General features: G+C 35.8%; 1 protein-coding gene and 1 pseudogene across 1 annotated transcript; both read right to left on the bottom strand.

Moving 5' to 3' along the window:
- Positions 1 to 2,891: 2,891 nt before the first annotated feature.
- Positions 2,892 to 4,777, bottom strand: LOC132174904 (phenylacetaldehyde oxime monooxygenase CYP71AN24). Its single transcript, XM_059586648.2, has 2 exons — positions 3,768 to 4,777; positions 2,892 to 3,681 (listed from the first exon to the last, which is right to left on the bottom strand). Exons 1-2 carry the CDS (start codon positions 4,680 to 4,682, stop codon positions 3,067 to 3,069), a joined length of 1,530 nt encoding a protein of 509 aa, XP_059442631.2. The 5' UTR covers positions 4,683 to 4,777; the 3' UTR covers positions 2,892 to 3,066.
- Positions 4,778 to 8,998: 4,221 nt separating this feature from the next.
- Positions 8,999 to 15,586, bottom strand: LOC132173595 (phenylacetaldehyde oxime monooxygenase CYP71AN24-like; annotated as a pseudogene).
- Between the last annotated feature and the right edge of the window lie 242 nt (positions 15,587 to 15,828).

Raw genomic sequence — 15,828 nt, 5'->3', positions numbered from 1 at the left:
TATTTAATTATATTTAGAGATTTCACATGTTGCAAAATCAATTAATATATATTTTTTTCAAATGATAGAAATGCTTTTTATCTCACAGTACTATCCTATATATAAATCCCCAAAAATTTTATATCTATGGTGTACGTGTATAACCTCAAATCTTCTCTTTTAAACAAAAAAATAATCATTAACTTACAAAATGATATTGACAAATTTTAGAACACATTCGTTTGTTTAAGTAATATATAGGTTGATAATATAAGAATGGAATGGGAATATTTAAAAATTGCAGGTGAAAATCACCTTCTTTTTCTTTTTTAAGAATAGATATTAATTTAATAAATTAATAAAATGTTCTCTAATCTAACTTGGATAAAAACTTTGTCCCGTGGATTTACTGTTTTAAATGTTTTGGGAACTAGAACTTCATATCACAAGCCATTGTTAGCAATTTTCAAAAACAAAAAGAAAGGGAGAAAATGTTTTAAAAGGTGCTTTAAATTTAAAGCAAGCAGATGATTAATCAGAGTATAATAAAATCAGCTTGGGAAAATGCGGTAAGCAGACATACTCCAAAGCAGACAGCCCAAGTACAACTGTCGGTGGAGGCTTTTTTGAACTCTAGCGTCTTTGACACAGGGGGGGGGGGGGGGGGGAACCGGGGTGGCCATGGTCCCCCCCAAAATAAGGAAAAAAAATATTATAAGTAAAAAAATTATTTGGCCCGCTCAAAAAAAAAAAAAAAAATTGGCCCTATTTTTAATTTTGTTGGCCCATACCCACTAAGTTTTTTTTATTTTTGACCCTTACTTTTAAATGTCCACTTTTTTTTGGCCCTTACGGTAATCTTTAGTTCATAAAAAACAACCAAAATAATTTTTTTTGATAAAAAAAAATTCTAAATAACCGAAAAAAAAATTTGGTTGGCCTCCTCCCATAAAATTTCCTGGCTCCGTCCCTGGTCTTTGATGTCCCCATAAATTCTACTTATTGGCTTCATTTGATATTACAGGATCTGGCTTGCATGCGGTAGTGAAAAACTACAGCATGCATACTGTAGTGGAAAACGGTACCGTTTTCCACTAAACGGTACTGTTTTCCAATGTTAAAAATTAGGTTTAAAAAATTAATAATAAAAAAATCATTAAAACTTAAAAATTATAAAAAAATAATAATTAAAAAGCTAAAAATTTAAAAAAAAAAAAAAAGAAAAAGAAAACAAAAAATGGGCTTTCATTGTTCCAGGTCGTCGTTCATCATTTCCTCCGGCGGCGGCATGTCGTAATCCTCCCCCATTTTCCAACGCGCAGACCGTGAGAATGGGGCCCTCGTCCGGCAGATCCAAGTCGTCGTTCATCATCTCCTCCTGCGGCGGCATGTCAAAATCCTCCTCCATTTTCCCACACACACCTTGAGAATGGGGCCCTCGTCTGGCAAATCCAGGTCGTCGTTCATCATCTCCTCCGACGGCAGCATGTCAAAATCCTCCTCCATTTTTCCACGCGCAGACCTTGAGAATGGGACCCTTTCTGACCTTGAGAATGTCACAAGAAAAAAAAAAACTCTATATTTGTGACCCTTTCTGCAAGATTTTTGTGTTCACATTTGAAATCTTGAATATTTCTCCATCTGGATTTTCAGTGTAATGCAAATTGAAGGTACAAAACATTGCCAATCTTGTTCCTGGTGTCCTTCTCAAGCTTCTGCAGCACATGAACACAGACATAAAGGTTGCTAGTGAGCACAGGTCATCTCTATTGCAAGTTTTGAGCATTGTTCTTGTGCGTGGGAAAATGGAGGAGGATTTCGACATGCCGCCGCCGGAGGAGATGATGAACGACGACCTGGAACAATGAAAGCCCATTTTTTATTAAAATTTTTTTTAATACTTTTAGCTTTTTAATTATTATTTTTTTTATAATTTTTAAGTTTTAATGAATTATTTATTATTAATTTTTTAAACCTAATTTTTAACATTGGAAAACGGTACCGTTTAGTGGAAAACGGTACCGTTTTCCACTACAGCATGCATGCGGTAGTTTTCACTACCGCATGCAAGCCAAATCCGATATTACATCGTAGTAAAATTTTATTGACGTGAAAAAAAAGTAAAAATATTTGATATAAAAAAAAGAAAAAATTTATTTTATAATTATTTTTTTATTTGAATAACAGTAAAATGTGATTGATGAATGATGTAAAAATTAAGAATGTTGAGAGTTAAATTTTTTGGATGAACGGTAAAAGACTCTTGCCGAACGGTGCCATATTGCTTTTATACCGAAAGTAATAGCCTGTTCTAGAGTGTTTGAATATAGACTTTTTTTTTTTTTTTTTTTTTTTTTTTTTTTTGAATATAGACTTATTAGTTTGTACAATGTATTGTAAAAGATAGTCGCAAAAGTGTTAGCTAATAGTAATAGGTTGAAAAATGTGCTGCCTTTTACATATTATTCATCCCTAGAAGGCTTATTTATGATAACATCTTGGTAGGCTCTTTACATAATGGACGCTCAAATGAAAAGAAGGGAGGGGTATAAGACTTTAAAGTTAGATATGAGTATTTGATGGGCTAAATGATAATTTAAAAATTTACAGAATTTTAATAATAAACTAATAAGAGGGGCCTGCCACATCAGCATTTGATGAGCTAAATGTATGAAAATGATTGCATTCTAGCATTTCCCTATATACTTGTCTCTTGGAAAATTTATTACTTTTTTCAATGGAGACGTACAACAACTACCTACCCATGCCCCGGCCAATAAGCATAAAATAATGTTTTAAAATCAAATGAGCCAACTTAGAAACTCAACAATAATTGTCTACAATTTGTGCGCATATAGCATGAAAGTTTCAATCAGCATTCATTGAAGCTTCTGTTATTATCAACGTTGAAATTTTAATAAAACAGATTCGATTAGCATATATATAGCATGAAAGGTTCGATTTAAATCCCCTTACACAAATTATTCCAATAAGGAACAACAGCAAATTCTAAAACAAAACAAGAAAATGGAGAGACAACCTACATTATCGAGAATACAACCATGAATATTCTCTTAATGCATAGATTTAAGGAGAGTGCAGTACTGGTACAAGATGAAGAGGATGCTTCTTCGTCACAGTGAGCCCGTTAAATTCAGTCATGTCCAAGTCTTCCCCCTGAACATTTGCACCAGCCAGCTTCCAGTCAAACCAATATAAGATGTTTGCAATAACATATTCAACTGAAGAAACACCAAATGTCAATCCCGGACATCCCCTTCTCCCACCTCCAAATGGAATGAATTCAAAATCTTGGCCTCTGAAATCAACCGGGTTGCCTTCGAATCTCTCCGGGAGGAATTCTTCTGGCCTCTCCCATACTTTAGGGTCCATTTGGATTGCCCATGCATTGATAACTACTCTTGTGTTTGGCGGAATATCATAGCCTCCAATTTTCACACTTGTTATTGTTTCCCGAGGTAGCAAAAGAGGAATCGGTGGATGTAATCGTAGAGTTTCTTTGATGATACATTTCAAGTAATCCATTTTGTTGATGTCATTTACGTCTATTCTTGACTTCTTGCTCACCACTCTTCTCACCTCTTCTTGTGCTCTCTTCATGACTCTTGGATTTTTTACGAGCTCTGCCATTAACCATTCCAAAGCTGTTGAACTAGTGTCAGTTCCTGCCACAAACATGTCCTGAAATTATGGAAAAAAGAATACGTTAGACTTAGATGTCCATGCGTCTGTGTGTGTGTGAGAGAGAGAGAGAGAGAGAGAGAAACCAGTAGAATTGCTTTGAGGTTGTTTTTGTTGAGCTCAAAGTCGAGCATGCTATTCTTTTGAAGTCGGAGGAGAATCTGCACGAAATCAAGCCTATTAGGCTGGTCATCATCAATTTTCTCTGTCTCGTGTTCTTCAATCACTTGGTCAAAGATAGCATCTAATCCTCCAAAAGTGGATTTCAGACTGGGAATAATTCCAGTAAGAACATCAATCCATCCCAAAGAAGGGAAAAAATCTCCAAAACAGAATGCTACAAATAGCGTCATAACTCTTCTTGATAGCTCTCCGAACTTGCTCTTACCATTTTCTTCTTCAAACTTCTGTCCAAGTATACATCTAGAGGCTATGTTGTTTGTGGTGGCAATGAACATCTCACTTAGATTAACAGAACCTCCTTTGAGACACGTGCCACTTATCTTGTTGATCAGTGCTTCTACTTCTTCTTCCCTTACATACTCGAAGGATTGCACACTTTTGAGGCTCAAAAGTTCGAGGACACAGATTTTCCGAGCTTGTCTCCAATACTCACCATAGGGTGAGAAGGCTATGTCTTTGCATCCGTAGAGTAAGATATTAGCAGCTGTGGTTTTGGGCCGGTTTGAGAAAATGATATCATGTGTTTTCATAATTTCTCTAGACATATCTGCAGATGACACTACAAGGGTTGGAACATTGCCCAAATACAAGAACATTAGAGGGCCATACTTGTTAGAAAGGGCTTGAAGAGAGCGGTGTGGGAGTGTGCCAAGCTGGTGCAGGTTGCCGATAATTGGTATCTTTGGTGGGGATGGAGGTACATTGGTCTTGCCACTTCTAATACGCTTGAAAACATAGAGAAAAGGGATGAGAAGAACAAGTGAGAGGAGTGGATTGAAGGGTATTTTGTGCAGATCCTGCCATGATTGTTGACCCATTTCCTCTCTCAAAAGTGTTGAGAACCCAAATGCTAGCTTTTCAAGTTTCAATACCCAATAGGGGCATTAAATATATAATCCAGTGTGAAGTGTAAAGCATATAGACACTACAATGAACTTAAATAATATTTGTGTATTTCTCCTTTTATTTGGCAGGACATGAGTTACAATAATATCCGACCCATGTGGTGCAATAATATCACGGAACGTCCGGCATCTTATAATAATAGAGAAATGGTTCATTTCTTGTATGGGTCTTTTTATTTTTTTATTTTTAATTTTCAAAACTATTATTGGTTTTGTAAGGTTAGGTATAGGACTCATATAGCCCCACAAATTTAAAATATTTTTATTTTTTTATATCATATCAATAACTTTTTATTATTACTTAAACAAAAAATTCACTAGTATAACACATAATTTTTTTACTTTTCCTTACAAAAAAGTTCAAAACTTTCATCTAGTTTATATCATACCAATAACTTCTTATTATTATTCAATTTACTTTATATCTTATTAACCGCTTCTTATTATTATTCAAACAAAAAATTTACTACAGAATTTTTTTAGTAAATGGAGCCCATAAGATGCTCTTTAGTCACGACTCCATTATCATCATGATTTCTGATAGCAGGTCCCATATGAAATCTTTTGACGCCTTGTAGTCAGGAGACTCAGGACTCCATTATTATGATCATGCTCTTATCTTTTGGTGTCGGCCGAGGAAATCTTGGAATCTTCTTGCATATATATATATATATATTGAGTGAGAGATCATACGTCAACAAGAGGAAGCGACAAGGGATCCTGTGCTCCACTAGCTAGGAGGGGGCGAGAGATCGAAGACTTGCTTATGGAGAAAAGGTAGAAACAGCTCCCCCTCCCACGTGTTTTGTTGTCTTTTTCGAAAATGTAAAACCAATTTATATAATTTATCTTAATCTGATAATTAAGTCCCTGCATATTAGAATGAACTCATAAATTTTGAGATATGTTTATGAGTTCATTCTGGCACCCTAAATTTTGGCTATATATAGGAAATTTTTTTTTTTTTTTAAAAAAAAAAAAACCATAAAAAGTCACCTACAGCGGCTTCTTGACTTTAATTATTGGAAATTGTGTTAGAATTTTATAAAAAAATTGGATGGTAGGTATGAAACTTATATTTTGTAAATAAATAATATTTTAATGGTATATTGAAAGGTAAGAAAAACTATTGTGATTTGTGAAGTATATTTGGATAGGAAAGCAAAAAGTACTTTTGTTCCCTAAACTTTGAAAAAATCAAAGGGAATTAAGCTGTTGCTAGTGATCTAATGAAGAAAATGTAGAAATAGCTCCCCCGCCAATGCTTTTTTGTTGTATTTTTATTTTTATTTTTTATTTTTTTTTGTTTTGTTTTTTTTGTTGTTTTGTTTTTTGTTTTTTATAATTAAGTCCCTGCCATATTAGAATGAACTCATACATTTTGAGGGATGTTTTGTATTTATTTTGTTCATTAACTTAACACCATCTGTTAGTGTATCACGTCATATTCAATAAAATTATCGCACGTGACATTTTATTTTTAACCTTTAAAAAGCACAAATTGAATTGAAATGTATTTGGTGCCATTATCTTGTACATTTTTTGTCCATCTTTTTTGTAAAGCTACCATATATTGAATCTATCAAATCTATAAGATACTAAAATTCAATAATAAATTTGTCTATTTGTTATAGGAAAATAAACAAAAGATGTAGAATAAAGCTATTTAGTATAGTTTCATATAATTTTTATACAACCATGATGATGTGGCAGTGAAAATCAATATTTGGATCAACGGGGGCTTATAACAAGAAATTTTTAATGGCCAATGTTTACTGTCATATCACTATAATTGTATAGCAATCATATAAGAGGTTACTAAATAGCATATGTGAAAGCATACATTCCTCAACAGAAAGACCCAACCTGAAAATCAAAACACCTTCCTTTTTATTCTGCTCATCACCCGCAAAAAGCAAACACAGTTGCAGATTCCCAAAAAGAAAAGGGAGTCACTTTTTTTATCCACTATCTGTCTATGACTCGATCTCCAACCTCCATTGTACTATACACAAACATATATATATATAGTGAAGAAATTCATAACTAAATAGAAAAATAAGACAAAAGTGGAAATAATAAAATAACACAAAATATTTTATGTGGTTCGGTCAATAACCTACGTCTATAGGATAAAGCTTAAATGACTAAATTATACTTTTATTCCTTAATATATGATTTGAGTACATGCATGACTCTATTTATAGAGTTTTGGCATAATTTTAAATACAACACAAATCTTTAAATTAAGGCCAGGGTAATTCATTACAAATCAAATCCACATTAATTAATCATATCGAATCCTTGTTAATCAAAAGAATTTTTATCCTTAACATATAGTTCAGATCGGAAAATCAAAAGAAACTTCAAAAAGATGACTCGCATTCAATAAAGATTAAGGCTTTCATTCACATATGGGTAGGTGAATGTTATGGGCTCATTACGGCTGAGCTTGGGTTACCTTGGTTGAGGAGGCCAGCATATTGCAGTGGATGAGAGAATGCTTAAAGGGTTAATGGGAGAAAAGAATACCCTACATGTCGTTTGTAATGAACATCTCGAATTGTTCTTATCACCTCAATATATTTTTGCACTGTTTCCATCATCATCTCAATCCATATTCACTAAAATATTCATCACAACCATAAACCCATAACAAAATATCAACCACAACCTAGAAAACCCCTTACATTGAACCCACGATTTAAACCAACAATGGAAACGGTTTCTTGCTTGTTGCCGTCAAAGTGACTCGAAGTGGCTATTAGAATATATTGTGATATTATGGGAATATATTAGCATTGATTGTAATTGATAAAATCAAATAAGAATTAAATATATCTGATTTGATTCTATCAATCATACCATTTTGTATTATCTCCCATTCCTATAAGTAGAGACGATTTGTATTGTAAAATTATTCATTAAATAAAAGCATAATGTAGCCCTTAAAGTTTTATCTGTGGATGTAGGTTATAAACTGAACCTCGTAAAAATCTTGTGTCTTATTTTATTATTCCGCAATTACAATCAATGCTAACATATTCCCATAATATCACAATATATTCTAACAGTGGCGATGACCTAAACACGAACATGCGGTATCGGGCAGAGTCACAATTTGGTGCAAAGACCGGTGGAGGTACGGACTTGGGTGACGAAGAAGAAGATGAACAGGGGAGCTTGAAGAAAAATGATAGGATCCCAAAATATTCCGAAATATTCCATATTTTTCATCCACTTGGGGATATGATTATTTCTTCTCTAGACAATTATTTGCGTGTTACGCTTATTTTTATATTATGTTTTTTTACGTCTTTAAACAATGTAGATGACGTACGTACGTATGACTGAGAATCAATCCATCAATGAAAAATATCAAATGCTTTAAGCAATAACTAGATGTTGATCTTCTCAAAGTGATCAATTGAAAGTTCGATCCCCTCGAAGTGATACTTATTCCTTTTGTCTTATACAAGCTAGTGTTGAGTGCTTCAATATGTCATATTTGGAGGGAAAGGAACGATATCAGGCACGGTAATCAGGTGCATACTGAGGAGCAAATTATTCGTCAAGTGTCCTGGGAAGTTCGTTGCAGAATCTTGTCTAGAAGAGGATTTCTGAGAAACACTGAAAATGTAGAGCACTGTAGTCGATGAAATCTGCTGGACTGCTTCTTTGGTGTTTGAGTGTTTCTTGATGTTCAGTTGTTGTTTTCTGATTGGCTTAGCAGAATATTGCTTTGTGCTCTTTGCTTTTTCCGTTTGTTTGTAGATTAGGAGCTAGGTTTGTGGGCCTCCTTGAGTTTGTTTTTCTAGCTGAATGCTAGAGGGTGTATGTTATGATTTTAATGAAATCATCATTCATCCAAAAAAAAAAAAAATCTGCATTGCATATATGTTTCATTACGTTATGATTTTAAAATAAGTGTCGTACTATATATTTTTCATGTGAACCATCATGCATATAGGATTTTAGGGTCAACAAGTCTGGCCTTAACGTTGTGGATAATTAGTTTGACGATAGCATGAAAGTTTCCATGCAACACAAAAGTTTTAATTATTATTATTATAATTATTTAGTTTCCTTACATTAATTTCAAACAGAAACAACATCAAATGCTAAAACAGACCAAGTGATCAGCAAAGAAACGTTACACTATTTTAGCTTAAAAAAAAAAAAAAAAAAAAAAAAAAAAAAAGCCACAAATCTCTTAATGCATAGGTAAATTAAGGAGAGTGCAGTACTGGTACAAGATGAAGAGGAATCTTCTTCGTCACAGACCCCGTTAAATTCAGTCATGTCCAAGTCCTCCCCCTGAACATCAGCACCAGCCAGCTTCCAGTCAAACCAATATAAAATGTTTGCAATAACATATTCAACTGAAGAAACACCAAATGTCAATCCCGGACATCCCCTTCTCCCACCTCCAAATGGGATGAATTCAAAATCTTGGCCTTTGAAATCAACCGGGTTGCCTTCGAAACTCTCCGGGAGGAACTCTTCTGGCCTCTCCCATACTTTAGGGTCCATTTGGATTGCCCATGCATTGGTAACTACTCTTGTGTTTGGCGGAATATCATAGCCTCCAATTTTCACACTTGTTATTGTTTCCCGAGGTAGCAAAAGAGGAATCGGTGTCAAGCAAAGCAAAGCTTTGTTGCATTAATGGAGAAACAGAGTAATGAAGATCAAATGAGGAGAAGGGAAGAAAGAATAGAGAGAAAATCAGAAACTTGTATTCTGTAATATTTGATCTTAAACTGTTACAATGAAGAGAATCAGTTTATATACATGAAATCAGAACTTAGCTAAACAAACTAACTTAACTAACCAACAACAGAAAAACAGAATGAACAGAATGAGAAAAGAATAAGTTTGTTTAACATGCGTGCATATATCTGAAACTCCCCCTCAAGATGGATGGCAAACATCCTTGACAAACATCTTGGAAAGTAACCGAGAAAAATCCTTAAAACCAAGGCCTTTTGTGAAGATATCGGCCAGTTGGTTCTGAGAAGACACATGCAAAGTTCTGAGCAAACCAAGTTGAATCTTTTCACGAACTAAATGGCAATCAATCTCTATGTGTTTAGTTCTCTCGTGAAAAACAGGATTGGCAGCTATATGCAAAGCAGACTTGCTGTCACAGAAGAGTAATGCAGCCTTTGGATGAGGTATATGAAAATCATGAAGAAGAGAGATAAGCCATGTTAGTTCACAAGCAGTAGATGCCAAAGCCCTATATTCTGCCTCAGCAGAAGACCTGGAGATGGTGTGTTGTTTCTTTGATTTCCAAGAAACTAATGAATTACCAATGAACACACAGAAACCAGTAATTGATCTTCTAGTATCAACACAACCTGCCCAATCCGAATCTGAAAAGGCCTTTAGACAAAAATCTGACTGAGCAGAAAACAAAAGCCCTTGAGCAGGAGAGTTCTTGACATATCTCAGCACTCTAGTAGCAGCATCTAGATGAGGTTGTCGAGGTTGGTCCATGAACTGACTCAAGACTTGAACAGAATAAGCTAGATCAGGCCGAGTTATAGTAAGATAAAGTAACCTGCCAACCAACCTCCTGTAACTAGTTGGATCAGAAAGAAGATCCCCAACATCCTTAGAAAGCTTAAGATTTTGTTCAATGGGAAAAGAAACAGGTTTGGAAGCTAAGAGACCAGAATCTTCAAGAACTTCTAGGGCATACTTTCGTTGAGAGACAGAAATACCTTCTTTGCTTCTAGCAATTTCAAGTCCCAAAAAAAACTTCAAAGGGCCTAAATCTTTCAACTTAAACCTATCATTAAGCAAAGTAATAAACTCAGAAACTGCTTTAGAATCATTGCTTGCTATGGCCACATCATCAACATAGATTAGAAGAGCAATGTAAGAAACACCCTGAAGCCTTGTAAACAAGGAGTAGTCAGCCTTAGATTGTACAAAGCCAAGATCAATCAAAGCAGCAGAGAACTTAGAAAACCAATTCCTGGAAGCCTGCTTCAGACCATATAAGGACTTGGTCAATTTGCAAACCTTGTTCTCCCCCTTAACAGCAAATCCAGGAGGCATGGTCATGTACACCTCTTCATCTAAGTCTCCATGCAAGAAGGCATTATTAACATCCAATTGATGAATTAACCAACCCTTGGCTGCAGCAAGAGCTAAGAAAACCCTAACAGTGGTCATCTTGGCCACAGGTGAGAAGGTCTCATGATAATCCAAACCCTCACATTGGGTATACCCTTTTGCTACCAACCGAGCCTTGTACCTCTCAATGCTGCCATCAGACCTATGTTTCACTTTAAAAACCCACTTACACCCTATAGGATGTTTATTAGGTGGTAGAGTAGTAACAACCCATGTATGATTTGTTTCAAGTGCAGTAATTTCAGCCTGCATAGCTGCACGCCAATTGGCATCCTTTACAGCTTGATGATAGAATTTAGGTTCAGACTGAGAAGAAATAGCTAAACAAAAGGATCTGTGAGAAGGTGACAAATTATGGTAAGAAACAAAAGAAGACAATGGATAAGCCTTACCTGAATCTGCATCCATTAAAGGAGATTGAAGTGGAGAAGTGAAAGCCAGTTTGCAATGAAAATCCTGCAAGTAACTAGGTTTGGATTTTACCCTAGTGGACTTTCTAAGAGGTGGACAGGGAACAGGAGTAGAATGATTAGGTTTAGAAACATGACTAGATGAATCTACATCTGCAAAAAGATTAGGAACAGAACTAGGTGAATCTAAATCTGCAGAAATAGGTGGGACTTGAGGAATTGATGCAGGAATGTCAGAAACAGAATCAGGAACAAAATGACTAGAATCAGGAACATTAGAGGAAGAAGGGGAATTATGTGGGATTGGTTGTGGAAAAGATGATGTAAAAACATCTTCATCTGAAAAATCAGAAACAGGAATGAATGGAAAAACATTGTCATGCAGTTGAGTAGATGTATGATCCAAATGAGAAGCATAAGGAAAAATTGTTTCATGAAAAACTGCATGTCTAGAAATAATAATGGAATGAGTATGAAGATTATAGAACTTGTATGCTTTCATGCCATATGGATATCCGATGAATATGGAAGGAATAGCCCTAGGATCAAACTTTGTTCTATTCCTAGACAAAGTTGACACATATGCTAAACAACCAAAGACCTTAAGATGAGAATAGGAAGGCACAACAGAATAGAGTAACTCATGTGGAGATTTATTGGAAAGTAAAGGTGTGGGAATTCGGTTTATAAGATGAGCTGCAGTAAGAATGCAATCTCCCCAGAATTTCAAAGGAAGATGTGACTGAAACCGAATGGACCTTGCAACATTTAACAAGTGTTGATGTTTCCTTTCAACTATAGCATTTTGTTGTGGGGTCTCAACACAACTAAGCTGATGGATAGTGCCTTGAGCAGAAAAAAAATCATTCATTTGGAATTCAAGTCCATTATCAGACCTTAGACACTTGACCTTTGATTTGAATTGAGTTTGAACAAAATTAAAGAATGCTTGGATAAAAGACTTGGTTTGAGACTTATGTTGCATCAAATGCACCCAAGTGAATCGACTGAAATCATCTACAATAGTAAGAAAGTAAACTGATCCATTTATTGATTTAGTAGCCAAAGGCCCCCAGATGTCACAATGAACTAGATCAAATGGAAACTTGGAAATTGAAGTACTAACAAGAAAAGAGAGTTTGTGTTGTTTTGCCATTGGACAGATTGGGCAAACACTCTCTGAATTACAAGATATTTCAGAAACATGCTTATCTAAAAATTTTATTCTAGCAAGAGAAGGATGACCTAATCTATAATGCCAAACATCAAGTGATGGCTTTTTGATGGAAGTGAAAGAAACATGCTGCTCAAAAGGAGGAAGAGAAACCGATGCTGGAACCTTGTTGTCTTGCAGCAAGTAGAACAATCCAGCTTCTTCCTTACCCACCCCAATCACTCTCCAATGGTGCAAACTCTGTATAAAACAATATCCAGCAAAGAAGATGAGACAACATCTTAGATGTTTAATAAGTTTGCTAGCTGAAATGAGATTGAAGGCAAAAGAGGGAACACACAAAACTTCAGTCAATGTAAGATTTTCTGAAAGTTTAACAGTACCAATGTGTGTGACAGCTGCTATGGAACCATTAGGTAAATTTACACAAGTTGAAACTACAGCAGTAATGGAAGTGAAAAAGGATGGAGAACTAACCATATGGTCGGTTGCACCAGTATCTATTATCCAAGAGTGTTTATGTTGTTTTGAAGATGGAACCATATTAACAAAAGTTGCAGAAAACACATAATATCTTGGATTAAGAGATGAGTGATAACCTGATGCACCAACAGCAGAATGAGCAAAGTGTGCAGGGGGCTGTGCAGGGGACTGTGGTGATGACAATGAATACTGTTTCATCATATCCATGATGTTCTTGTATTGCTCAGAGATCATAGACAGATGAGGAGAAAACATTTGTTGAGCATGTAAACCAGAATCCTGCACCTGGTTTGCTGAATGCTGAATTGGTTTGCCTCGGGTAGATTTGAAACCAGGAGGATAACCATGCAATTTATAGCATTTCTCCACAGTATGGCCAACAAATCCACAATGAGAGCAAATAGGTTTATCTTTCCTATAAGTGTTTTGTTTGACAAACCTATTCCCTGAGGTAGATTTGGTCATAAAAGCAATAGGCTCATGATTGACAGTAGGAGAAGAAATAGGAGTAGGGTTGGAATTGGTCATTAGGGCAGAGGATTCATGGCTTAGAGAAGTGATTGTGATTTCTCTTTGTTTTTCCTCTTGAATTATAAGAGAAAAAACTTTATGTAAAGAAGGCAAAGGGTCAGTTAAAAGGATTTGAGCTCTAACAGCAGCAAACGAGTCATTCAGCCCCATTAAAAACTGATAGACTTTTTCTTGACTATGAATTTCAAGAATTGATTGAACTCTACCACAATTGCAGCAGTTGCATGCAGACATGGGTCTATAGTTATTAAGTTCCTCCCATAGAATTTTAAGCCTAGTATAGTAATGACTTACAGAGGAATTGTCTTGAGTAATGGCTGCAATGGCCTTCTGTAGTTGGAAAATCCGAGGACCATTTCTTTGGGAATAGCTTGCCTTGAGCTCATCCCACATATCCTGAGCAGACTTGATGTAGATTATGGTGGAAGCAATGTCCTTCGAAACTGAATGCAGAATCCAAGAGACCACCATGTCATTGCATCTGGTCCATGCTGGAAGAAGACTGTCACCAGCAGCTGGTTTTGGCATTGAACCATCAACAAAACATAACTTGTTCTTCGCACTCAGGGAAACAAGCATGGATCGACTCCATGTGTTGTAGTTATCCTCTGAAAGTGCACTGCCAACCAGATTAAGTGCTGGATTTTCTCCATTGCTAAGAAACAGAGGGCTCGAAGGATCGATGAACTGATTATTGAAACCAGTGTTTATAGAAGCGGAAGATGAAGGATTGAGAGATTGTGCCATTGAAGGATTGAGAGATTGTGCCATTGAAGGAATAGGAATAAACTTCACAAAGTGAAGGTCTCTGATACCATGTCAAGCAAAGCAAAGCTTTGTTGCATTAATGGAGAAACAGAGTAATGAAGATCAAATGAGGAGAAGGGAAGAAAGAATAGAGAGAAAATCAGAAACTTGTATTCTGTAATATTTGATCTTAAACTGTTACAATGAAGAGAATCAGTTTATATACATGAAATCAGAACTTAGCTAAACAAACTAACTTAACTAACCAACAACAGAAAAACAGAATGAACAGAATGAGAAAAGAATAAGTTTGTTTAACATGCGTGCATATATCTGAAAATCGGTGGATGTAATCGTAGAGTTTCTTTGATGATACATTTCAAGTAATCCATTTTGTTGATGTCATATATGTCTATTTTTGACTTCTTGCTCACCACTCTTGTGCTCTCTTCATGACTCTTGGATTTTTTATGAGTTCTGCCATTAACCATTCCAAAGCTGTTGAACTAGTGTCAGTTCCTGCCACAAACATGTCCTGAAATTATGGAAAAAAGAATACGTTAGACTTAGATGTCCATGCGTCTGTGTGTGTGTGAGAGAGAGAGAGAAACCAGGAGAATTGCTTTGAGGTGGTGTTTGGTGAGCTCAAAGTCGAGCATGCTATTCTTTTGAAGTCGGAGGAGAATCTGCACGAAATCAAGCCTATTAGGCTGGTTATCATCAATTTTCTGTCTCGTGTTCTTCAATCACTTTGTCAAAGATAGCATCTAATCCTCCAAAAGTGGATTTCAGACTGGGAATAATTCCAGTAAGAACATCAATCCATCCCAAAGAAGGGAAAAAATCTCCAAAACAGAATGCTACAAATAGCACCATAACTCTTCTTGATAGCTCTCCGAACTTGCTCTTACCATTTTCTTCTTCAAACTTCTGTCCAAGTATAGATCTAGAGGCTATGTTGTATGTGGTGGCAATGAACATCTCACTTAGATTAACCGAACCTCCTTTGAGCTAGACACGTGCCACTTATCTTGTTGATCAGTGCTTCAACTTCTTCTTCCCTTACATACTCGAAGGATTGCACACTTTTGAGGCTCAAAAGTTCGAGGACACAAATTTTCCGAGCTTGTCTCCAATACTCACCATAGGGTGAGAAGGCTATGTCTTTGCATCCATAGAGTAAGATATTAGCAGCTGTGGTTTTGGGCCGGTTTGAGAAAATGATATCATGTGTTTTCATAATTTCTCTAGCCATATTAATTTGCAGATGACACCACAAGGGTTGGAACATTGCCCAAATACAAGAACATTAGAGGGCCATACTTATTAGAAAGGGCTTGAAGAGAGCGGTGTGGGAGTGTGCCAAGTTGATGCAGATTGCCGATAATTATATCTGTTAGTTCTTGTGTTGGCTTAATTCAGTTCCAAAATGTAGATGTTACTGTTCACGAGCTCAAACACTGATATAGAATGCTCAGAATCCAATCTCCACCATTCATAATGTAGATTCATGTGTTATGAACGTTCCTGCAAAATTTCAACTCAATCGGACCACAAATGCCCATTG

The sequence above is a fragment of the Corylus avellana genome, chromosome 3, assembly GCF_965113065.1.
Source record: "Corylus avellana chromosome 3, dhCorAvel1.hap1.2, whole genome shotgun sequence".
In the NCBI taxonomy this organism is placed as follows: Eukaryota; Viridiplantae; Streptophyta; class Magnoliopsida; order Fagales; family Betulaceae; genus Corylus; species Corylus avellana.
This window is presented reverse-complemented; position numbering and strand designations above follow the sequence as displayed.

Excerpts from the sequence above, each read along its gene's own strand:
- LOC132174904 (XM_059586648.2), bottom strand. The coding sequence starts at position 4,682 with ATGGGTCAACAATCATGGCAGGATCTGCACAAAATACCCTTCAATCCA. Across the intron at positions 3,682-3,767 it reads ACCTCAAAGCAATTCTACTG|GACATGTTTGTGGCAGGAAC; the intron begins GTTTCTCTCTCT and ends CCATAATTTCAG.